Source organism: Oncorhynchus masou, chromosome 30 (assembly GCF_036934945.1).
Source record: "Oncorhynchus masou masou isolate Uvic2021 chromosome 30, UVic_Omas_1.1, whole genome shotgun sequence".
Classification (NCBI taxonomy): domain Eukaryota; kingdom Metazoa; phylum Chordata; class Actinopteri; order Salmoniformes; family Salmonidae; genus Oncorhynchus; species Oncorhynchus masou.
The window spans coordinates 68,796,998-68,821,791 of NC_088241.1; the positions used below are offsets into that span (position 1 = coordinate 68,796,998).

The window sequence follows — 24,794 nt, forward strand, 5'->3', positions numbered from 1 at the left end:
AGGACAGGCATGTCCGTGTCATCTCGAATGGCAGGAGCGTAGACTCGGGACAGGGCATCCGGTTTGAGATTCTTCGACCCGGGCCGATAGGTGAGGATAAACTGGAATCGATTGAAGAAAAGAGACCATCTAGCTTGTCTAGAGTTCAATCGCTTCGCCTGCTGGATATACTCCAGATTTTTGTGGTCCGTAAGCACTTGAAACGGGTGAGAAGCCCCCTCGAGCCAGTGTCTCCATTCCTTCAATGCCATCTTAACCGCTAGGAGTTCACGATCCCCCACATCGTAGTTCCTCTCAGTCGGGGTAAGCCGGTGTGAGAAGAAAGCGCACGGATGAAGCTTCTTGTCTTCACCCCTCTGAGACAGGACAGCTCCAACACCAACCTCTGATGCGTCTACCTCCACCACAAATGGTTCATCCGTAGTCGGTAGTATCAGGATGGGAGCAGAGAGGATGCGCTGCTTGAGTCCTTGGAAGGCCGTCTCAGCTTCTCTTCCCAAAAAAACCTTGCATTGCCACCTTTGGTTAAAGCTGAGAGAGAAGCTGCCACCAAACTGAAGTTCTTGATGAACTTGCGGTAAAAGTTTGTGAAGCCCAGGAAACGCTGAACATCCTTAACGGATTTGGGGGTGGGCCAATCCGCTACCGCCCCTACCTTCCTAGGGTCCATTTGGATTCGACCGGGTTCCACTACAAATCCCAGGAATTGTACTCGGGATGAATGGAATTCACATTTTTCCGGCTTAACGTACAGATGGCTGTCCAGGAGGCGTTTGAGTACTTGTCTGACATGCTTAGTGTGTTCTTGAAGGGAGCTCGAAAAGATGTTCTTGAAGGGAGCTCGAAAAGATGAGGATGTCATCCAAGTAAACGAACACAAATATGTTAAGCATATCCCTAAGCACATCGTTTATGAGCGCTTGGAACACCGCTGGGGCGTTGGTCAGGCCGAAGGGCATCACCAAGTATTCATAGTGACCAGTAGGCGTGTTGAAAGCGGTCTTCCACTCGTCACCAGGTCTGATCCGCACAAGATGGTATGCGTTCCGCAGGTCAAGCTTAGTGAAAACAACTGCTTCCTGGAGCAGCTCGAAGGCTGTGGCCATAAGGGGTAGCGGGTAACGGTTACGGACGGTTATGTCATTGAGTCCCCGGTAGTCGATGCAAGGACGTAACCCACCATCTTTCTTGGCCACAAAGAAAAACCCTGCTCCCGCCGGGGAGGTTGATGGACGCATGAGGCCTGCTTCCAGAGAGTCCTTGATGTAGGTATCCATAGCAGCTCGTTCGGGTGGAGATAGGGAAAAGATCCGACCCCTGGGGGGGCAAGTGCCCGGAAACAGGTCGATGGGGCAATCGTAAGATCTATGGGGTGGTAGCATGGTGGCCCTCTGTTTGCTAAACACCAGTTTGAGGTCATGGTAACACTCGGGAACTCGGGTCAGGTCGATGGATTCTAAAGACTCGGGAGTAGAACTCGGGGAATTCTGGAAAATACAAGTAGCTTGGCACGTAGGACCCCACTGCTTGATAGTGCCCACAGACCAGTCGATGTGAGGGTTATGGCTGTGAAGCCAGGGGTATCCAAGGACGAGAGGGAACTCGGAACAGGAGATCAAATGAAAGTTCATCAATTCCTGGTGTTGTGAAACTGAAAGTCTCAAGGAGGTAGTGACATGAGTGACAAGTCCAGATCCCAAAGGGCTTCCATCCAATGTAGTAACCCTCATGGGGTCACTTAGAAGTTCAGAGGGAACGCCATTCTCCTTCGCCCAGACACCATCCATGAAGTTACCTGCGGCTCCAGAGTCTACCAAGGCTTGAAGGTGAAGCTTGTGGTTGTCCCAGGAGAGGGTGACTGGAATGAGCAGACGGGAGTTGGACGGATGGGAGGAGGTTATGTTTCCCGTTACAGTTCCCCCCGGTCTGTACGGGACAGAGCGTTTCCCTGGAGCCCGGGACACGTGGAACGGAAATGGCCCGGTTTGCCGCAATATAGACAGCGTCGCTCCCTCATCCGGCGGTCTCTCTCAGCCTGGGAGATGCGTCCAATCTGCATGGGTTCCGGTGGAGCCAGTGCTGATGAAGGTGGGGACTCGGAGCTGGGACTGATAGGAGCTAGAGGTCTACGGTTGAGTTTCTCTCTCTCAGACGCTGGTCAATGCGTGAGGCCAACTTGATCAGGGACTCGAGATTGTCCGGTGGTTCCCGAGTGGCCAGTTCATCTTGGATAGTGTCGGAAAGGCCTTTCAGAAAGCACACCGTGAGCGCCTCGTTGTTCCAGCCACTCGCTGCTGCCACCGTGCGGAACTGGATGGCATAGTCCGTCACGCTGCGCCAACCTTGATGGAGAGTCAGGAGCTGTTTGGCTGAGTCAGAACCACTGCTTGGGCCTTGAAACACTCGTTTGAATTCCTCAGCAAAGGCAGAGTAGCTGGCACAGCAGGAACTATGGGCATCCCACACAGCAGTAGCCCAGGCCAGGGCTTTTTCCGACAGCAGGGTGATGATATATGCGATCTTAGACCGGCCGGTGGGAAACGACGAGGGTTGCAGCTCAAAGGAGAGAGAACATTGAGTGAGAAACCCTTTACAAGCACTTGGATCACCTGAGAACCGTTGGGGAGGTGGAAGACGAGGTTCAGCCAGGGGGTTAACTGCCACGGGTACGTGAACTTGAGGTACTGGGACGGGAACTGTTGCCGGGGTAAGTCGATCAGATATTTGCTTAATGGAAGTCAGCATCTCCGACAGAAGATGAGAATGTCTAGCCATTAAGGCCTCTTGCTGAACCAGGGCGGCTTCGTGGCGTTGGACAGTCTCCTGGTGGTGGGACAGCGTGGCAAAAAGGTCCTGGGAACTGGCTGCCTCTGGGTTCATTTTTGGCTCTGTGTTTCTGTCAGGACCCGGTTTTGAACCTGGGTCTCCGGAGTGAGAAACAGTCACTTAACCAACTGAGCCACGAATAGACAGCAGAACCCAGAAGATGAGGCAGACACAGCAGTACTTAAGACGGTGTATTTAATAAAGAAAAAATCTTAAAATACAAAAATGGCAAATCCAAAAGGTGGTAGGTAAAACACAAAAGAACTCAAAAGAAACTCACCAAAAATAAACAAAAACAAAAAACAGAATACCACAAGAACGTCACCCGGAATCGACAAGAGCACACAGAACACTAGGGCAGGGTGCTAACATACAAACACAGAGCACAGAACTGAGGGAAACAAAGGGTTTAAATACAATCAGGGAAAACGAGACACAGGTGCAAACAATAATGGGGATCAAGGGAAAAACACAGGGACAAAAAGCACAATGGGGACATCTACTGACAAAAACCCGGAACAACCCTGGCCAAATCCTGACAGAATCCCTCCCCCTAGGAACGGCTCCTGACGTTCCTACCAGCTCTCTCAGGGTGGAGGACCCTGAACTGACGAATGAGGTCAGGGTCCAGGATGTCTTTGGCAGGAACCCAGGAGCGCTCCTCAGGACCGTAGCCTTCCCAGTCCACCAGATACTGCCAGGACCGCTGCACCCGGCGGGAATCCAGTATCCGGTGGACGGTATAAGCCGGCTGGCCTCCAATGACACGAGGCGGAGGGGGAGGTCTGTCTGCCGGGACAAGGGGAGAAAAAACAACAGGTTTTAACAATGACACATGAAATGTGGGATTAATCTTAAGGGATCTGGGTAAGTGTAGGCGATAAGAAACTGGGTTAACTCTCCTGGCAACCTTGAAGGGACCGATGTATTTTTGGGACAGCTTGCGAGACTCCACCCGTAGAGGTAAGTCTCTTGTGGAAAGCCAGACTCTCTGGCCGGGGCGCAGGGTAGGCCCGGGACGGCGACGTCTGTTGGCTTGTTGTTGATACCTCTGTGAGGAACGCATCAGATTAAGACGGGTCTTCCTCCACATAAGCCGACAGCGTCTGACGAACCTCAAGGCTGAAGGCACTCTGACTTCTGCCTCCTGGTCCGGGAACAATGGAGGAGCATAGCCAAACTGACACTCGTGCGGGGACATACCAGTGGAGGAGGAGCGCAAGGTGTTGTGCGCGTATTCGGCCCAAACAATAAAGGATGACCATGTGGACGGGTTGTCACGAGTCATACATCGGAGGGTGGTTTCCAGCTCTTGATTCATCCTCTCTGTTTGGCCGTTGGACTCCGGATGATACCCTGAAGATAGACTGGCAGAAGCCCCCATGAGTTGGCAGAAGGCCTTCCAAAATCTTGAGGCGAACTGGGGACCTCTGTCAGAAACCACATCTTGAGGAATGCCGAAGACTCGGAACACATGATTAATTACCAACTCAGCCGTTTCCTTGGCAGAAGGTAACTTAGTCAGAGGGACGAACCTGGCCGCCTTTGAAAACCTGTCGATTATGACTAGGATAGTAGTATTGCCATGGGATGGAGGAAGTCCAGTAATAAAGTCCAATGAGATATGGGACCAGGGTCTGTGGGGAACAGGTAAAGGATGAAGGAGTCCTTGAGGGCGGAGGTGAGAAGATTTGCCCTGGCAGCACACGGGGCAGGCATTGACGAAAGTGGCAACGTCTTCTCTTATGGTAGGCCACCAGAACTTACGCTGGATGAACTCCAAGGTGCGACCTACGCCCGGATGACAGGTGAGGCGAGAGGAGTGCCCCCACAGAAGGACCTGAGTCCTCACTGCCTTGGGGACAAACAACCGATTGGCAGGGCCTCCTTTAGGGTCCGGTTCGCTAGCTTGAGCACGTCTCACGGTATCCTCAACTTGCCACGAGATCGGAGCCACAATCTTAGCAGCAGGAAGGACAGGCATGTCCGTGTCATCTCGAATGGCAGGAGCGTAGACTCGGGACAGGGCATCCGGTTTGAGATTCTTCGACCCGGGCCGATAGGTGAGGATAAACTGGAATCGATTGAAGAAAAGAGACCATCTAGCTTGTCTAGAGTTCAATCGCTTCGCCTGCTGGATATACTCCAGATTTTTGTGGTCCGTAAGCACTTGAAACGGGTGAGAAGCCCCCTCGAGCCAGTGTCTCCATTCCTTCAATGCCATCTTAACCGCTAGGAGTTCACGATCCCCCACATCGTAGTTCCTCTCAGTCGGGGTAAGCCGGTGTGAGAAGAAAGCGCACGGATGAAGCTTCTTGTCTTCACCCCTCTGAGACAGGACAGCTCCAACACCAACCTCTGATGCGTCTACCTCCACCACAAATGGTTCATCCGTAGTCGGTAGTATCAGGATGGGAGCAGAGAGGATGCGCTGCTTGAGTCCTTGGAAGGCCGTCTCAGCTTCTCTTCCCCAAAAAACCTTGCATTGCCACCTTTGGTTAAAGCTGAGAGAGAAGCTGCCACCAAACTGAAGTTCTTGATGAACTTGCGGTAAAAGTTTGTGAAGCCCAGGAAACGCTGAACATCCTTAACGGATTTGGGGGTGGGCCAATCCGCTACCGCCCCTACCTTCCTAGGGTCCATTTGGATTCGACCGGGTTCCACTACAAATCCCAGGAATTGTACTCGGGATGAATGGAATTCACATTTTTCCGGCTTAACGTACAGATGGCTGTCCAGGAGGCGTTTGAGTACTTGTCTGACATGCTTAGTGTGTTCTTGAAGGGAGCTCGAAAAGATGTTCTTGAAGGGAGCTCGAAAAGATGAGGATGTCATCCAAGTAAACGAACACAAATATGTTAAGCATATCCCTAAGCACATCGTTTATGAGCGCTTGGAACACCGCTGGGGCGTTGGTCAGGCCGAAGGGCATCACCAAGTATTCATAGTGACCAGTAGGCGTGTTGAAAGCGGTCTTCCACTCGTCACCAGGTCTGATCCGCACAAGATGGTATGCGTTCCGCAGGTCAAGCTTAGTGAAAACAACTGCTTCCTGGAGCAGCTCGAAGGCTGTGGCCATAAGGGGTAGCGGGTAACGGTTACGGACGGTTATGTCATTGAGTCCCCGGTAGTCGATGCAAGGACGTAACCCACCATCTTTCTTGGCCACAAAGAAAAACCCTGCTCCCGCCGGGAGGTTGATGGACGCATGAGGCCTGCTTCCAGAGAGTCCTTGATGTAGGTATCCATAGCAGCTCGTTCGGGTGGAGATAGGGAAAAGATCCGACCCCTGGGGGGCAAGTGCCCGGAAACAGGTCGATGGGGCAATCGTAAGATCTATGGGGTGGTAGCATGGTGGCCCTCTGTTTGCTAAACACCAGTTTGAGGTCATGGTAACACTCGGGAACTCGGGTCAGGTCGATGGATTCTAAAGACTCGGGAGTAGAACTCGGGGAATTCTGGAAAATACAAGTAGCTTGGCACGTAGGACCCCACTGCTTGATAGTGCCCACAGACCAGTCGATGTGAGGGTTATGGCTGTGAAGCCAGGGGTATCCAAGGACGAGAGGGAACTCGGAACAGGAGATCAAATGAAAGTTCATCAATTCCTGGTGTTGTGAAACTGAAAGTCTCAAGGAGGTAGTGACATGAGTGACAAGTCCAGATCCCAAAGGGCTTCCATCCAATGTAGTAACCCTCATGGGGTCACTTAGAAGTTCAGAGGGAACGCCATTCTCCTTCGCCCAGACACCATCCATGAAGTTACCTGCGGCTCCAGAGTCTACCAAGGCTTGAAGGTGAAGCTTGTGGTTGTCCCAGGAGAGGGTGACTGGAATGAGCAGACGGGAGTTGGACGGATGGGAGGAGGTTATGTTTCCCGTTACAGTTCCCCCCGGTCTGTACGGGACAGAGCGTTTCCCTGGAGCCCGGGACACGTGGAACGGAAATGGCCCGGTTTGCCGCAATATAGACAGCGTCGCTCCCTCATCCGGCGGTCTCTCTCAGCCTGGGAGATGCGTCCAATCTGCATGGGTTCCGGTGGAGCCAGTGCTGATGAAGGTGGGGACTCGGAGCTGGGACTGATAGGAGCTAGAGGTCTACGGTTGAGTTCTCTCTCTCTCAGACGCTGGTCAATGCGTGAGGCCAACTTGATCAGGGACTCGAGATTGTCCGGTGGTTCCCGAGTGGCCAGTTCATCTTGGATAGTGTCGGAAAGGCCTTTCAGAAAGCACACCGTGAGCGCCTCGTTGTTCCAGCCACTCGCTGCTGCCACCGTGCGGAACTGGATGGCATAGTCCGTCACGCTGCGCCAACCTTGATGGAGAGTCAGGAGCTGTTTGGCTGAGTCAGAACCACTGCTTGGGCCTTGAAACACTCGTTTGAATTCCTCAGCAAAGGCAGAGTAGCTGGCACAGCAGGAACTATGGGCATCCCACACAGCAGTAGCCCAGGCCAGGGCTTTTTCCGACAGCAGGGTGATGATATATGCGATCTTAGACCGGTCGGTGGGAAACGACGAGGGTTGCAGCTCAAAGGAGAGAGAACATTGAGTGAGAAACCCTTTACAAGCACTTGGATCACTTGAGAACCGTTGGGGAGGTGGAAGACGAGGTTCAGCCAGGGGGTTAACTGCCACGGGTACGTGAACTTGAGGTACTGGGACGGGAACTGTTGCCGGGGTAAGTCGATCAGATATTTGCTTAATGGAAGTCAGCATCTCCGACAGAAGATGAGAATGTCTAGCCATTAAGGCCTCTTGCTGAACCAGGGCGGCTTCGTGGCGTTGGACAGTCTCCTGGTGGTGGGACAGCGTGGCAAAAAGGTCCTGGGAACTGGCTGCCTCTGGGTTCATTTTTGGCTCTGTGTTTCTGTCAGGACCCGGTTTTGAACCTGGGTCTCCGGAGTGAGAAACAGTCACTTAACCAACTGAGCCACGAATAGACAGCAGAACCCAGAAGATGAGGCAGACACAGCAGTACTTAAGACGGTGTATTTAATAAAGAAAAAATCTTAAAATACAAAAATGGCAAATCCAAAAGGTGGTAGGTAAAACACAAAAGAACTCAAAAGAAACTCACCAAAAATAAACAAAAACAAAAAACAGAATACCACAAGAACGTCACCCGGAATCGACAAGAGCACACAGAACACTAGGGCAGGGTGCTAACATACAAACACAGAGCACAGAACTGAGGGAAACAAAGGGTTTAAATACAATCAGGGAAAACGAGACACAGGTGCAAACAATAATGGGGATCAAGGGAAAAACACAGGGACAAAAAGCACAATGGGGACATCTACTGACAAAAACCCGGAACAACCCTGGCCAAATCCTGACAGCTACCTTATATAATGTTACTTACCCTACATTATTTATCTCATGGGATATGCATACCTATATAGTGTACTCTATATCATCGACTGCATCCTTATGTAATACGTATCACTAGCCACTTTAACTATGCCACTTTGTTTACATATTCATCTCACATGTATATACTGTACTCGATACCATCTACTGTATCTTGCCTATGCTGCTCTGTACCATCACTCACTCATATATCCTTATGTACATATTCTTTATCCCCTTACACTGTGTATAAGACAGTAGATTAGGAATTGTTAGTTAGATTACTCGTTGGTTATTACTGCATTGTCGGAACTAGAAGCACAAGCATTTCGCTACACTCGCATTAACATCTGCTAACCATGTGTATGTGACAAATAATAAAATTTGATTTGATTTGATTTTGGACAGATCTTAGTGCAGGGGAGACAGTCCTTTAGCACAGGGGCTGTCTGTGTGTTGAGCCATGGGCCAGATCTTAGTGCAGGAGAGACAGTCCTTTAGCACAGGGGCTGTCTGTGTGTTGAGCCATGGGACACATCTTAGTGCAGGAGAGACAGTCCTTTAGCACAGGGGCTGTCTGTGTGTTGAGCCATGGGACAGATCTTAGTGCAGGAGAGACAGTCCTTTAGTACCGGGGCTGTCTGTGTGTTGAGCCTTGGGACAGATCTTAGTGCAGGAGAGACAGTCCTTTAGTACCGGGGCTGTCTGTGTGTTGAGCCTTGGGACAGATCTTAGTGTAGGAGAGACAGTCCTTTAGTACCGGGGCTGTCTGTGTGTTGAGCCATGGGACAGATCTTAGTGCAGGAGAGACAGTCCTTTAGTACCGGGGCTGTCTGTGTGTTGAGCCATGGGACAGATCTTAGTGCAGGAGAGACAGTCCTTTAGTACCGGGGCTGTCTGTGTGTTGAGCCTTGGGACAGATCTTAGTGTAGGAGAGACAGTCCTTTAGTACCGGGGCTGTCTGTGTGTTGAGCCATGGGACAGATCTTAGTGTAGGGGTGGCAGTCCTTTAGTACCGGGGCTGTCTGTGTGTTGAGCCTTGGGACAGATCTTAGTGTAGGAGAGACAGTCCTTTAGTACCGGGGCTGTCTGTGTGTTGAGCCATGGGACTGATCTTAGTGCAGGAGAGACAGTCCTTTAGTACCGGGGCTGTCTGTGTGTTGAGCCATGGGACAGATCTTAGTGTAGGGGTGGCAGTCCTTTAGCATCAGGGCTGTCTGTAATGCTGGTGATCGGAGGGGACTGGAACTCTCACAGGTAGAGCCTGAGGAGATGCTGGTGATCGGAGGGGACTGGAACTCTCACAGGTAGAGCCTGAGGAGATGCTGGTGGTCGGAGGGGACTGGAACTTTCACAGGTAGTGCCTGAGGAGACGCTGGTGGTCGGAGGGGACTGGAACTCTGACAGGTAGAGCCTGAGGAGACGCTGGTCGGAGGGGACTGGAACTCTCACAGGTAGAGCCTGAGGAGACGCTGGTGGTCGGAGGGGACTGGAACTCTGACAGGTAGAGCATGAGGAGACGCTGGTGGTCGGAGGGGACTGGAACTCTCACAGGTAGAGCCTGAGGAGACGCTGGTCGGAGGGGACTGGAACTCTCACAGGTAGCGCCTGAGGAGACGCTGGTCGGAGGGGACTGGAACTCTCACAGGTAGAGCCTGAGGAGACGCTGGTCGGAGGGGACTGGAACTCTCACAGGTAGAGCCTGAGGAGACGCTGGTGGTCGGAGGGGACTGGAACTCTGACAGGTAGAGCCTGAGGAGACGCTGGTCGGAGGGGACTGGAATTCTCACAGGTAGAGCCTGAGGAGATGCTGGTCGGAGGGAACTGGAACTCTCACAGGTAGAGCCTGAGGAGACGCTGGTGGTCGGAGGGGACTGGAACTCTCACAGGTAGAGCCTGAGGAGACGCTGGTGGTCGGAGGGGACTGGAACTCTCACAGGTAGAGCCTGAGGAGACGCTGGTGGTCGGAGGGGACTGGAACTCTCACAGGTAGCGCCTGAGGAGATGCTGGTCGGAGGGGACTGGAACTCTCACAGGTAGAGCCTGAGGAGACGCTGGTGGTCGGAGGGGACTGGAACTCTGACAGGTAGAGCCTGAGGAGACGCTGGTCGGAGGGGACTGGAACTCTCACAGGTAGAGCCTGAGGAGACGCTGGTGGTCGGAGGGGACTGGAACTCTGACAGGTAGAGCATGAGGAGACGCTGGTGGTCGGAGGGGACTGGAACTCTCACAGGTAGAGCCTGAGGAGACACTGGTCGGAGGAGACTGGAACTCTCACAGGTAGCGCCTGAGGAGACGCTGGTCGGAGGGGACTGGAACTCTCACAGGTAGAGCCTGAGGAGACGCTGGTCGGAGGGGACTGGAACTCTCACAGGTAGAGCCTGAGGAGACGCTGGTGGTCGGAGGGGACTGGAACTCTGACAGGTAGAGCCTGAGGAGACGCTGGTCGGAGGGTAATGGAATTCTCACAGGTAGAGCCTGAGGAGATGCTGGTCGGAGGGGACTGGAACTCTCACAGGTAGAGCCTGAGGAGACGCTGGTGGTCGGAGGGGACTGGAACTCTCACAGGTAGAGCCTGAGGAGACGCTGGTGGTCGGAGGGGACTGGAACTCTCACAGGTAGAGCCTGAGGAGACGCTGGTGGTCGGAGGGGACTGGAACTCTCACAGGTAGCGCCTGAGGAGATGCTGGTCGGAGTGGACTGGAACTCTCACAGGTAGAGCCTGAGGAGACGCTGGTGGTCGGAGGGGACTGGAACTCTCACAGGTAGAGCCTGAGGAGACGCTGGTGGTCCTAGGGGACTGGAACTCTCACAGGTAGAGCCTGAGGAGATGCTGGTGATCGGAGGGGACTGGAACTCTCACAGGTAGAGCCTGAGGAGATGCTGGTGGTCGGAGGGGACTGGAACTCTCACAGGTAGAGCCTGAGGAGATGCTGGTGGTCGGAGGGGACTGGAACTCTCACAGGTAGCGCCTGAGGAGACGCTGGTGGTCGGAGGGGACTGGAACTCTCACAGGTAGCGCCTGAGGAGACGCTGGTCGGAGGGGACTGGAACTCTCACAGGTAGAGCCTGAGGAGACGCTGGTCGGAGGGGACTGGAACTCTCACAGGTAGCGCCTGAGGAGACGCTGGTCGGAGGGGACTGGAACTCTCACAGGTAGAGCCTGAGGAGACGCTGGTCGGAGGGGACTGGAACTCTCACAGGTAGAGCCTGAGGAGACGCTGGTGGTCGGAAGGGACTGGAACTCTGACAGGTAGAGCCTGAGGAGACGCTGGTCGGAGGGGACTGGAACTCTCACAGGTAGAGCCTGAGGAGACGCTGGTCGGAGGGGACTGGAACTCTCACAGGTAGAGCCTGAGGAGACGCTGGTGGTCGGAAGGGACTGGAACTCTGACAGGTAGAGCCTGAGGAGACGCTGGTCGGAGGGGACTGGAACTCTCACAGGTAGAGCCTGAGGAGACGCTGGTCGGAGGGGACTGGAACTCTCACAGGTAGCGCCTGAGGAGACGCTGGTGGTCGGAGGGGACTGGAACTCTCACAGGTAGCGCCTGAGGAGACACTGGTCGGAGGGGACAGGAACTCTCACAGGTAGAGCCTGAGGAGACGCTGGTCGGAGGGGACTGGAACTCTCACAGGTAGAGCCTGAGTAGACGCTGGTGGTCGGAGGGGACTGGAACTCTCACAGGTAGAGCCTGAGGAGACGCTGGTGGTCGGAGGGGACTGGAACTATGACAGGTAGAGCCTGAGGAGACGCTGGTCGGAGGGGACTGGAACTCTCACAGGTAGATCCTGAGGAGACGCTGGTCGGAGGGGACTGGAACTCTCACAGGTAGCGCCTGAGGAGACGCTGGTGGTCGGAGGGGACTGGATCTCTCACAGGTAGCGCCAGAGGAGACGCTGGTTGAAGGGGACAGGAACTCTCACAGGTAGCGCCTGAGGAGACGCTGGTGATCGGAGGGGACTGGAACTCTCACAGGTAGCGCCTGAGGAGACGCTGGTCGGAGGGGACTGGAACTCTCACAGGTAGAGCCTGAGGAGACGCTGGTGGTCGGAGGGGACTGGAACTCTCACAGGTAGATCCTGAGGAGACGCTGGTCGGAGGGGACTGGAACTCTCACAGGTAGAGCCTGAGGAGACGCTGGTCGGAGGGGACTGGAACTCTCACAGGTAGAGCCTGAGGAGACGCTGGTCGGAGGGGACTGGAATTCTCACAGGTAGAGCCTGAGGAGATGCTGGTCGGAGGGGACTGGAACTCTCACAGGTAGAGCCTGAGGAGACGCTGGTGGTCGGAGGGGACTGGAACTCTCACAGGTAGAGCCTGAGGAGACGCTGGTGGTCGGAGGGGACTGGAACTCTCACAGGTAGAGCCTGAGGAGACGCTGGTGGTCGGAGGGGACTGGAACTCTCACAGGTAGCGCCTGAGGAGATGCTGGTCGGAGGGGACTGGAACTCTCACAGGTAGAGCCTGAGGAGACGCTGGTGGTCGGAGGGGACTGGAACTCTCACAGGTAGAGCCTGAGGAGACGCTGGTGGTCGGAGGGGACTGGAACTCTCACAGGTAGAGCCTGAGGAGACGCTGGTGGTCCTAGGGGACTGGAACTCTCACAGGTAGAGCCTGAGGAGATGCTGGTGATCGGAGGGGACTGGAACTCTCACAGGTAGAGCCTGAGGAGATGCTGGTGGTCGGAGGGGACTGGAACTCTCACAGGTAGAGCCTGAGGAGACGCTGGTGGTCGGAGGGGACTGGAACTCTCACAGGTAGCGCCTGAGGAGACGCTGGTGGTCGGAGGGGACTGGAACTCTCACAGGTAGCGCCTGAGGAGACGCTGGTCGGAGGGGACTGGAACTCTCACAGGTAGAGCCTGAGGAGACGCTGGTCGGAGGGGACTGGAACTCTCACAGGTAGCGCCTGAGGAGACGCTGGTCGGAGGGGACTGGAACTCTCACAGGTAGAGCCTGAGGAGACGCTGGTCGGAGGGGACTGGAACTCTCACAGGTAGAGCCTGAGGAGACGCTGGTCGGAGGGGACTGGAACTCTCACAGGTAGAGCCTGAGGAGACGCTGGTGGTCGGAAGGGACTGGAACTCTGACAGGTAGAGCCTGAGGAGACGCTGGTCGGAGGGGACTGGAACTCTCACAGGTAGAGCCTGAGGAGACGCTGGTCGGAGGGGACTGGAACTCTCACAGGTAGCGCCTGAGGAGACGCTGGTGGTCGGAGGGGACTGGAACTCTCACAGGTAGCGCCTGAGGAGACACTGGTCGGAGGGGACAGGAACTCTCACAGGTAGAGCCTGAGGAGACGCTGGTCGGAGGGGACTGGAACTCTCACAGGTAGAGCCTGAGTAGACGCTGGTGGTCGGAGGGGACTGGAACTCTCACAGGTAGAGCCTGAGGAGACGCTGGTGGTCGGAGGGGACTGGAACTATGACAGGTAGAGCCTGAGGAGACGCTGGTCGGAGGGGACTGGAACTCTCACAGGTAGATCCTGAGGAGACGCTGGTCGGAGGGGACTGGAACTCTCACAGGTAGCGCCTGAGGAGACGCTGGTGGTCGGAGGGGACTGGATCTCTCACAGGTAGCGCCAGAGGAGACGCTGGTTGAAGGGGACAGGAACTCTCACAGGTAGCGCCTGAGGAGACGCTGGTGATCGGAGGGGACTGGAACTCTCACAGGTAGCGCCTGAGGAGACGCTGGTCGGAGGGGACTGGAACTCTCACAGGTAGAGCCTGAGGAGACGCTGGTGGTCGGAGGGGACTGGAACTCTCACAGGTAGATCCTGAGGAGACGCTGGTCGGAGGGGACTGGAACTCTCACAGGTAGAGCCTGAGGAGACGCTGGTCGGAGGGGACTGGAACTCTCACAGGTAGAGCCTGAGGAGACGCTGGTGGTCGGAGGGGACTGGAACTCTCACAGGTAGAGCCTGAGGAGACGCTGGTGGTCGGAGGGGACTGGAACTCTCACAGGCAGCGCCTGAGGAGACGCTGGTGGTCGGAGGGGACTGGAACTCTCACAGGCAGCGCCTGAGGAGACGCTGGTGGTCGGAGGGGACTGGAACTCTCACAGGTAGAGCTTGAGGAGACGCTGGTGGTCGGCGGGGGACTGGAACTCTCACAGGTAGCGCCTGAGGAGACGCTGGTGGTCGGAGGGGACTGGAACTCTGACAGGTAGAGACTGAGGAGATGCTGGTCGGAGGGGACTGGAACTCTCACAGGTAGAGCCTGAGGAGACGCTGGTGGTCGGAGGGGACTGGAACTCTGACAGGTAGAGACTGAGGAGACGCTGGTGGTCGGCGGGGGACTGGAACTGTACAATGGATTTTTACAAAGACAGAAATGGGGAAGAGCCTCATTCAGGGTCAGTGGGAGTGTTAAGGGACATCATTAATCAGTTCAACATAGTGGATGTTTGGAGAACTAAACATCCCAACACAAGACAGTATACATGGGTGAAGGTTTTTGGTGCTAGGGTGAGTGCAGCCCGACTTGATTGGTTTTACATGTCTAGGAATCGGACCAATAGGCTGTTGGGCGCTACCATTCTCCTGGTGGGGTTTTCGGATCACCACACAACCATTCCTCTGCTGTCTATTTCACCAGGGCCCCGGCAGGCATCCTATTGTAAGTTTAATGTAAAGCTCTTACAAGATGCCACTTTTTGCTCAGGTTTCCAGACGTTTTGGTAAAGGTGGGGGCAGCGAAGACAGGAGTATGAGTCTCTGAGTCAATGGTGGGATGTGGGGAAAGTCCAAATTCGGCTTTTCTGTCAACAGTACACGGCTCTCTCATCCTCAGAGGTTAGAAGAGTATTGGAGGAACTAGAGCATTGTATTAGTGAGATAGAGGTAGAGATGGTGGGGCAAGGCGATGTAGGCCTCCAGGCTAATTTAGCTGAATTTACGTAGGGACCTGGGCAGTTTTGTCCTGGTTAAAGCAAAGGGGGCACTTGTACGAGCCAGGTTCTCCATCCTCAAGGAGAGAGATGCTCCCAGCTCCTCCTTCTTTGGTTTGGAAAGACAGAGTGGTGAAGCCAAGGGTATGCATTGTCTACAGTTGTCTGATGGGCGGGTGACCTCTGTGGTTGGGGAGATGTGGCTGACTGATGGGAGGGTGACCTCTGTGGTGACCTCTGTGGTGGGGAGATGTGGCTGTCTGATGGAAGCGTGACCTCTGTGGTGGGGAGATGTGGCTGTCTGATGGGAGGGTGACCTCTGTGGTGGGGAGATGTGGCTGCCTGATGGGAGGGTGACCTCTGTGGTGGGGAGATGTGGCTGTCTGATGGAAGCGTGACCTCTGTGGTGGGGAGATGTGGCTGTCTGATGGGAGGGTGACCTCTGTGGTGGGGAGATGTGGCTGCCTGATGGGAGGGTGACCTCTGTGGTGACCTCTGTGGTGGTGGAGATGTGGCTGCCTGATGGGAGGGTGACCTCTGTGGTGGTGGAGATGTGGCTGCCTGATGGGAGGGTGACCTCTGTGGTGACCTCTGTGGTGGGGAGATGTGGCTGACTGATGGGAGGGTGACCTCTGTGGTGACCTCTGTGGTGGGGGAGATGTGGCTGTCTGATGGGCGGGTGACCTCTGTGGTGGGGAGATGTGGCTGTCTGATGGAAGGGTGACCTCTGTGGTGACCTCTGTGGTGACCTCTGTGGTGGGGAGATGTGGCTGTCTGATGGGAGGGTGACCTCTGTGGTGGGGAGATGTGGCTGTCTGATGGAAGCGTGACCTCTGTGGGGACCTCTGTGGTGACCTCTGTGGTGACCTCTGTGGTGGGGGAGATGTGGCTGTCTGATGGAAGCGTGACCTCTGTGGTGGGGAGATGTGGCTGTCTGATGGAAGCGTGACCTCTGTGGTGGGGAGATGTGGCAGCGGACTGTGGAGTTGTATACTGAATTGTATAGGGCAGAAGTGTGTGATCCTATGTGTGCTCAGGTCTTGTTCGCTGGACTCCTCTGGCACAGAGGGATGAAATGGACATTCCTCTGTTGTCCCAGGAACTGGCAGAGGCCGTAACCCAGATGTCCCCCGGTCGTGCACCAGGGGTCAATGGACTACCAGTGGAGTTTTATTAATCATTCTGGGGACTAATTGGAAAGGATTTATTTTGCGTGTTGCGTGAGTGCATCGGGGTAGGAGAGTTGCAGATGAGCTGCTGCCGTCGGGCGGCTCTGACTCTCCTGCACAAAAAAGGGGACTTGTGTGAACTTAAGAACTGGAGGCCTGTGGCAGACGACAAGATATTTGCCAAAGTCCTCTCTAACAGACTGAAGTTGTATAAAATTCTAAAATGTGTAGAGATGTTTGAGGGGGCTGTCTGTATAGGCGGCTGTCTGTATAGGGGGCTGTCTGTATAGGGGGCTGTCTGCATTCCATAGGGGGCTGTCTGTATAGGGGGCTGTCTGTATAGGGGGCTGTCTGTATTCCATAGGGGGCTGTCTGCATTCCATAGGGGGCTGTCTGTACAGGGGGCTGTCTGTACAGGGGGCTCTCTGCATAGGGGGCTGTCTGTATAGGGGGCTGTCTGTATAGGGGGCTGTCTGCATTCCATAGGGGGCTGTCTGTATAGGGGGCTGTCTGTATAGGGGGCTGTCTGTATAGGGGGCTGTCTGCATTCCATAGGGGGCTGTCTGTATAGGGGGCTGTCTGTATAGGGGGCTGTCTGCATTCCATAGGGGGCTGTCTGTATAGGGGGCTGTCTGTATAGGGGGCTGTCTGTATAGGGGGCTGTCTGTATAGGGGGCTGTCTGTAAAGGGGGCTGTCTGCATTCCATAGGGGGCTGTCTGTATAGGGGGCTGTCTGTATAGGGGGCTGTCTGTATAGGGGGCTGTCTGTATAGGGGGCTGTCTGTATAGGGGGCTGTCTGTATAGGGGGCTGTCTGCATTCCATAGGGGGCTGTCTGTATAGGGGGCTGTCTGCATAGGGGGCTGTCTGTATAGGGGGCTGTCTGTATAGGGGGCTGTCTGTACAGGGGGCTGGCTGCATTCCATAGGGGGCTGTCTGTATAGGGGGCTGTCTGCATAGCTGGGGAAGATGTTTTGGATATACAGTTGTAGGAGTGGGTGTTGTGATGTTGGTTTGTATCATGTGGTTATTAGAACGGTGAGTATTGTAAATGCAGGCAGTACAGGATATATTTTAGTATTTGTATTTTTAAAGGGGGGGGGTGAGTTTTAAATTAAATGAGATTGTTTAAGTAAAGAAAGACAAACAGTGTCTCATATATATATATATATATATATATATATATATATATATATATATATATATACTGTAGCTATGTGCCTGGTGGGTGAGTCAGATATGTAAAGTGACAGTTAGAGAAGCTTGTGAAGAAGAGTAGAACTCAGGGATGACAGTTGCCCCCCCTAAAGTCACAATATACAAGTGAGTCATGGGATGAGAGCGGACAGCAACAGGTTCATGCTTTGGGGGGAGTAAACAACGACAAAGAGGAAATAAATTCATGAAGCTCTCTCTCTCTCGCAAACACACAGTCTCACAAACACACAGTCACACACACACAGTCACGAACACAAACACTTTTCCCCTCAAATTGGTGCACTGTATTCAAGTATCACAAAATGCCTTTTCACACTCTTACTGGTACCTATAAACATACACGCTAGCATTACACCGGCCAAGACCGAGAGAGGAGGGGAGAGGGGAGGACAGGAGAGTGGAGGAGGGGAGAAGAGAGACCCAGAGAGGACAGGAGAAGAGAAGAGAGACCAACAGAGGACAGGAGAAGAGAAGAGAGACCCAGAGAGGACAGGAGAAGAGAAGAGAGTCCCAGAGAGGACAGGAGAAGAGAAGAGAGACTGAGAGAGGACAGGAGAAGAGAAGACAGACCCAGAGAGAAGGGAAGAAGAGAAGAGAGACCAAGAGAGGACAGGAGAAGAGAAAAGGGAAGAGGGAGACTAAGAGTGGACAGAAGAGGAGAGGAGAAGAAGAGGAGAGGAGAGGAAGGGGAGAGGAGAGGAGAGGAGAGGGAGGCAGAGAGAGAACAGGAGAGGAGAGGGGAGGGAGATCGGAGGGGAGAGGGAGATGAAGAGAGGACAGGGGAAGAGAGGAAGAACAAGAGAGGAGGGGGAGAGGGAGAAGGAGAAAGGACAGGAGACGACAGGAGGGGAGAAGAGAGGGAGTACGAGAGAGGAGAAGAGAGGAGAGGAGAGGGGGTGGGTAGATCGAGAGAGGACAGGGTAAGAGAGGAGGGGAGGGGGGGAGATCGAGACAGGAGAAGAGATGAGGGGAGAGGAAGGGAGGAGAGGGAGACAGAGAGGAAATAAACAGACCATTGCAGAGCAGAAACAGCATCACGGATTACAGAGGGGAGAGGAGAGCAATATTGAAACCAAGATGGAGAGGACAGAGGAAGACAGATGTATTAAAGATAAGAGGATTATACACAGAGCCTCTTCTTATTCCTCATTTGAGATTTCAAAGCCAGCCCTCCTGGGGAGCAGCTGTATCCTCCATCCTAGCTGCTAATCTGGCCCACCAAAGTCAAAGAGAAGAGATCACTTCAAAGCATACCCTCTTCTGCCGGGGCCTCTACCAATCATTAGGCTAGCAGGCTACCGACCCAGCGCCCTAACCATTAGGTTAGCATGCTAACAGGACCCTAATCATTAGGCTAGCAGGCTACCAGGGCCCTAATCATTAGGCTAACAGGCTACCAGGGCCCTAATCATTAGGCTAGCAGTATACCAGGACTGTACCCATTGGGCTAGCAGGCTACCAGGACCCTAATCATTAGGCTTGCAGGGCCCTAATCATTGGGCTAGCAGGCAACCAGGGCCCTAATAATTAGATTAGCAGGCTACCAGGACTGTAGCCATTAGGCTATCAGGCTATCAGGACCGTAGCCATTGGGCTAGCTGGCTATCAGGACCGTAATCATTAGACTAACAGGCTACCAGGACCGTAGCCATTAGGCTAGCAGGCTACCAGAACCCTAACCATTAGGTTAGCAGGCTAACAGGACCCTAATCATTAGACTAACAGGCTACCAGGGCCCTAATCATTAGGCTAGCAGGCTAACAGGACCCTAATCATTAGGCTAGCAGGCTACCAGGACCCTAATCATTAGGCTAGCAGGCTACCAGGGCCCTAATCATTAGGCTAGCAGTATACCAGGACTGTACCCATTAGGCTAGCAGGCTACCAGGGCCCTAATCATTAGGCTAGCAGTATACCAGGACTGTTCCCAATAGGCTAGCAGGCTACCAGGACCCTAATCATTAGGCTTGCAGGGCCCTAATCATTGGGCTAGCAGGCAACCAGGGCCCTAATAATTAGATTAGCAGGCTACCAGGACTGTAGCCATTAGGCTAGCAGGCTACCAGGACCATAACCATTAGGCTATCAGGACTGTAACCATTGGGCTAGCTGGCTATCAGGACCGTAATCATAAGACTAACAGGCTACCAGGACCGTAGCCATTAGGCTAGCTGGCTATCAGGACCGTAATCATTAGACTGACAGGCTACCAGGACCGTAGCCATTAGGCTAGCTGGCTACCAGGACCGTAGCCATTAGGCTAGCTGGCTAAACAAGGTACTAGTTGTGTTAGCACGAGGCAGGTGGTTAGGGCTGGGAATGGAGGAAAAAATGAGGGAAGCTGAGAGGAAATGAAATGTGCTTCTCAGAGAGAGGCCTCTGCATCACAAATGGCCTCCTGTTCCCTATATAGTACTTTTGAAGTACTTTTGAAGTCGGGCACAACATGGAATGGGGTGGCGTTTGGGACTTACACTAAATCTTCTATGTAAGCTAGATGTTCCACTCCTCACAGCATGTGGTGAGATACTATGGACTACAGAGGTCAACTACATGTGGCGAGATACTATGGACTACAGAGGTCAACTACATGTGGTGAGATACTATGGACTACAGAGGTCAACTACATGTGGTGAGATACTATGGACTACAGAGGTCAACTACATGTGGTGAGATACTATGGACTACAGAGGTCAACTACATGTGGTGAGATACTATGGACTACAGAGGATAACTACATGTGGTGAGATACTATGGACTACAGAGGTCAACTACATGTGGTGAGATACCATGGACTACAGAGGTCAACTACATGTGGTGAGATACCATGGACTACAGAGGTCAACTACATGTGGTGAGATACTATGGACTACAGAGATCAACTACATGTGGTGAGATACTATGGACTACAGAGGTCAACTACATGTGGTGAGATACTATGGACTACAGAGGTCAACTACATGTGGTGAGAATCTATGGACTACATAGGTCAACTACATGTATTAGTTGTTTTTCATTGTTGATTATTAACTGGGTGGTTTGAGCCCTGAATGCTGATTGGCTGACTGCCGTGGTATATCAGACTGTACACTACAGGTATGACAAAACACTTATTTTTACTGCTCTAATTCCGTTGGTAACCAGTTTATAATAGCAATAAGACTCCTCGGGGGTTTGGGGTATAGGGCCAATATACCACGGCTAAGGGCTGTGTCCAGGCACTCCACGTTGCGTCGTGCCTAAGAACAACCCTTAGCCGTGGTATATTGGCCATATACCACCACCCCCCGAGGTGCCTTATTGCTTAATAATAGCACAGACACTGCTTCCTCAATCGTATATAATGCTTCCTCTATAGGTTTCCGTTGACTGTACTCTCTATGAGTGATTCATACAGAAGGAACACTATTCATGAAGTAAACAGGTTAGCCCTGACTGGAGGATGTTCAACAACAACAACAACAACAACATCATATGCAGCAGCAGAGCTTGACAACTGTATTTAATACATTCAATCTAAACTCTCTCCTCTCCTCCTCTCCCCTCCGGTCCTACTGTAAGTTCCTTCCATCCCACTGAAAGCCCCCTAACACACTAGCTCATTAGGGGTGATAGGGTTGCCATGGTGAGTGGCGCTGTGCAGCCACGGTTACGGACTGTGGAACCCACGAGGTAGTCAAGGCCACTGCTGTCGTTCTTCGCTCCTGAAGGCGCGACGGTGGGGTTTTGGTCCCGAGAGATTAACGTGTAAAGCCTGGTGGAAAATGACAGAAATCGTAATAAACTCAAAGAAGTTAAAAGCTTGTTAGCCACCACATGGCCGAGAAAGGAGAGAGGGATGAGGAGGGGAAAGTTGGAAGGGAGGGAGGAATTGTGAGATAGAGAAAATGGCACCCACAGCGCTCTGTTTCCTTACAGAACGCAGAAGCAAATGATACAAAACAATGATGCAGGAGATGGCTGTCTTCAGACTGTCTCATTAGAATGATATAATGATGCAGGAGATGGCTGTCTTCAAAGACTCATTACAATGATATAATGATGCAGGAGATGGCTGTCTTCAGACTGTCTCAGAATGATATAATGATGCAGGAGATGGCTGTCTTCAGACTGTCTCATTAGAAGGTTATAATGATGCAGGAGATGGCTGTCTTCAGACTGTCTCATTACTATGTTATAATGATGCAGGAGATGGCTGTCTTCAGACTGTCTCATTAGAATGTTATAATGATGCAGGAGATTGCTGTCTTCAGACTGTCTCATTAGAATGTTATAATGATGCAGGAGATTGCTGTCTTCAGACTGTCTCATTAGAATGTTATAATGATGCAGGAGATGGCTGTCTTCACAGACTCATTACTATGTTATAATGATGCAGGAGATGGCTGTCTTCAAAGACTCATTACAATGATATAATGATGCAGGAGATGGCTGTCTTCAGACTGTCTCATTAGAATGTTATAATGATGCAGGAGATGGCTGTCTTCAGACTGTCTCATTAGAATGTTATAATGATGCAGGAGATGGCTGTCTTCAGACTGTCTCATTAGAATGTTATAATGATGCAGGAGATGGCTGTCTTCAGACTGTCTCATTAGAATGTTATAATGATGCAGGAGATGGCTGTCTTCAGACTGTCTCATTAGAATGTTATAATGATGCAGGAGATGGCTGTCTTCAGACTGTCTCATTAGAATGTTATAATGATGCAGGAGATGGCTGTCTTCAGACTGTCTCATTAGAATGTTATAATGATGCAGGAGATGGCTGTCTTCACAGACTCATTACTATGTTATAATGATGCAGGAGATGGCTGTCTTCAAAGACTCATTACAATGATATAATGATGCAGGAGATGGCTGTCTTCAAAGACTCATTACTATGTTATAATGATGCAGGAGATGGCTGTCTTCAAAGACTCATTACAATGATATAATGATGCAGGAGATGGCTGTCTTCAGACTGTCTCAGAATGATATAATGATGCAGGAGATGGCTGTCTTCAGACTGTCTCATTAGAATGTTATAATGATGCAGGAGATGGCTGTCTTCAGACTGTCTCATTACAATGTTATAATGATGCAGGAGATGGCTGTCTTCAGACTGTCTCATTAGAATGTTATAATGATGCAGGAGATGGCTGTCTTCAGACTGTCTCATTAGAATGTTATAATGATGCAGGAGATGGCTGTCTTCAGACTGTCTCATTACAATGTTATAATGATGATTGAGAGAATGCTAAGAGTGTGCAAAGCTGTCATCAAGGCAATGGTTGGCGATTTGAAGAATTTCAAATATAAAACATATATTGATTTGTTTAACACTTGTTTGGTAACTCATTTAATTTCAATACATTTTAATTTATTTTTTTTATTTAAATTTCAACTTTATTTAATAACCAGGTAGGCCAGTTGAGAACAAGTTCTCATTTACAACTGCGACCTGACCAAGATAAAGCAAAGCAGTGTGACACAGACAACACAGTTAAACGACTACCGCCCCGTAGCACTCACTTCCGTCATCATGAAGTGCTTTGAGAGACTAGTCAAGGACCATATCACCTCCACCCTACCTGACCCCTTAGACCCACTCCAATTTGCTTACCGCCCCAATAGGTCCACAGACGACGCAATCGCAGCCACACTGCACACTGCCCTAACCATTGGGCTAGCTGGCTATCAGGACCGTAATCATAAGACTAACAGGCTACCAGGACCGTAGCCATTAGGCTAGCAGGCTATCAGGACCGTAATCATTAGACTAACAGGCTACCAGAACCGTAGCCATTAGGCTAGCAGGCTATCAGGACCGTAATCATTAGACTAACAGGCTACCAGGACCGTAGCCATTGGGCTAGCTGGCTACCAGGACCGTAGCCATTAGGCTAGCTGGCTATCAGGACCGTAATCATTAGAATAACAGGCTACCAGGACCGTAGCCATTGGGCTAGCTGGCTATCAGGACCGTAATCATTAGACTGACAGGCTACCAGGACCGTAGCCATTAGGCTAGCTGGCTATCAGGACCGTAATCATTAGAATAACAGGCTACCAGGACCGTAGCCATTGGGCTAGCTGGCTATCAGGACCGTAATCATTAGACTGACAGGCTACCAGGACCGTAGCCATTAGGCTAGCTGGCTACCAGGACCGTAATCATTAGACTGACAGGCTACCAGGACCGTAGCCATTAGGCTAGCTGGCTATCAGGACCGTAATCATTAGAATAACAGGCTACCAGGACCGTAGCCATTGGGCTAGCTGGCTATCAGGACCGTAGCCATTAGGCTAGCTGGCTATCAGGACCGTAATCATTAGAATAACAGGCTACCAGGACTGTAGCCATTAGGCTAGCAGGCTACCAGGACCATAACCATTAGGCTATCAGGACTGTAACCATTGGGCTAGCTGGCTATCAGGACCGTAATCATAAGACTAACAGGCTACCAGGACCGTAGCCATTAGGCTAGCTGGCTATCAGGACAGTAATCATTAGGCTAGCAGGCTATCAGGACCGTAGCCATTGGGCTAGCTGGCTATCAGGACCGTAATCATTAGGCTAGCTGGCTAAACAAGGTACTAGTTGTGCTAGCACAAGGCAGGTGGTTAGGGCTGGGAATGGAGGAAAAAATGAGGGAAGCTGAGAGGAAATGAAATGTGCTTCTCAGAGAGAGGCCTTTGACTTGATTAGATACAATTAGTTAGTCACTATTGCTGCATCACAAATGGCCTCCTGTTCCCTATATAGTACTTTTGAAGTACTTTTGAAGTAGGGCACAACATGGAATGGGGTGGCGTTTGGGACTTACACTAAATCTTCTATGTAAGCTAGATGTTCCACTCCTCACAGCATGTGGTGAGATACCATGGACTACAGAGGATAACTACATGTGGTGAGATACTATGGACTACAGAGGTCAACTACATGTGGTGAGATACTATGGACTACAGAGGTCAACTACATGTGGTGAGATACTATGGACTACAGAGGTCAACTACATGTGGTGAGATACTATGGACTACAGAGGTCAACTACATGTGGTGAGATACCATGGACTACAGAGGTCAACTACATGTGGTGAGATACTATGGACTACAGAGGTCAACTAAATGTGGTGAGATACTATGGACTACAGAGGTCAACTACATGTGGTGAGATACCATGGACTACAGAGGTCAACTACATGTGGTGAGATACTATGGACTACCGAGGTCAACTACATGTGGTGAGATACTATGGACTACAGAGGTCAACTACATGTGGTGAGATACTATGGACTACAGAGGTCAACTACATGTGGTGAGATACTATGGACTACAGAGGTCAACTACATGTGGTGAGATA

The 24,794-nt window shown here is 52.0% G+C and overlaps 1 protein-coding gene across 1 annotated transcript in view; it reads right to left on the reverse strand.

Moving 5' to 3' along the window:
• Positions 1–9,527: 9,527 nt before the first annotated feature.
• The window catches only part of LOC135521695 (mucin-5B-like), a 29,137-nt gene continuing 13,870 nt past the window's right edge, over positions 9,528–24,794 (reverse strand). The window contains exons 3-13 of the mRNA XM_064947368.1: positions 16,343–16,346; positions 15,855–16,016; positions 15,224–15,750; positions 13,218–13,334; positions 11,666–11,735; positions 11,378–11,580; positions 10,890–10,998; positions 10,568–10,712; positions 10,308–10,416; positions 9,889–10,022; positions 9,528–9,737 (exon numbers count right to left, since the gene is read on the reverse strand). Of these exons, the coding sequence (XP_064803440.1) occupies positions 9,528–9,737; positions 9,889–10,022; positions 10,308–10,416; positions 10,568–10,712; positions 10,890–10,998; positions 11,378–11,580; positions 11,666–11,735; positions 13,218–13,334; positions 15,224–15,750; positions 15,855–16,016; positions 16,343–16,346 (1,790 nt within the window). The remainder of the gene's footprint in view (positions 9,738–9,888; positions 10,023–10,307; positions 10,417–10,567; positions 10,713–10,889; positions 10,999–11,377; positions 11,581–11,665; positions 11,736–13,217; positions 13,335–15,223; positions 15,751–15,854; positions 16,017–16,342; positions 16,347–24,794) is intronic.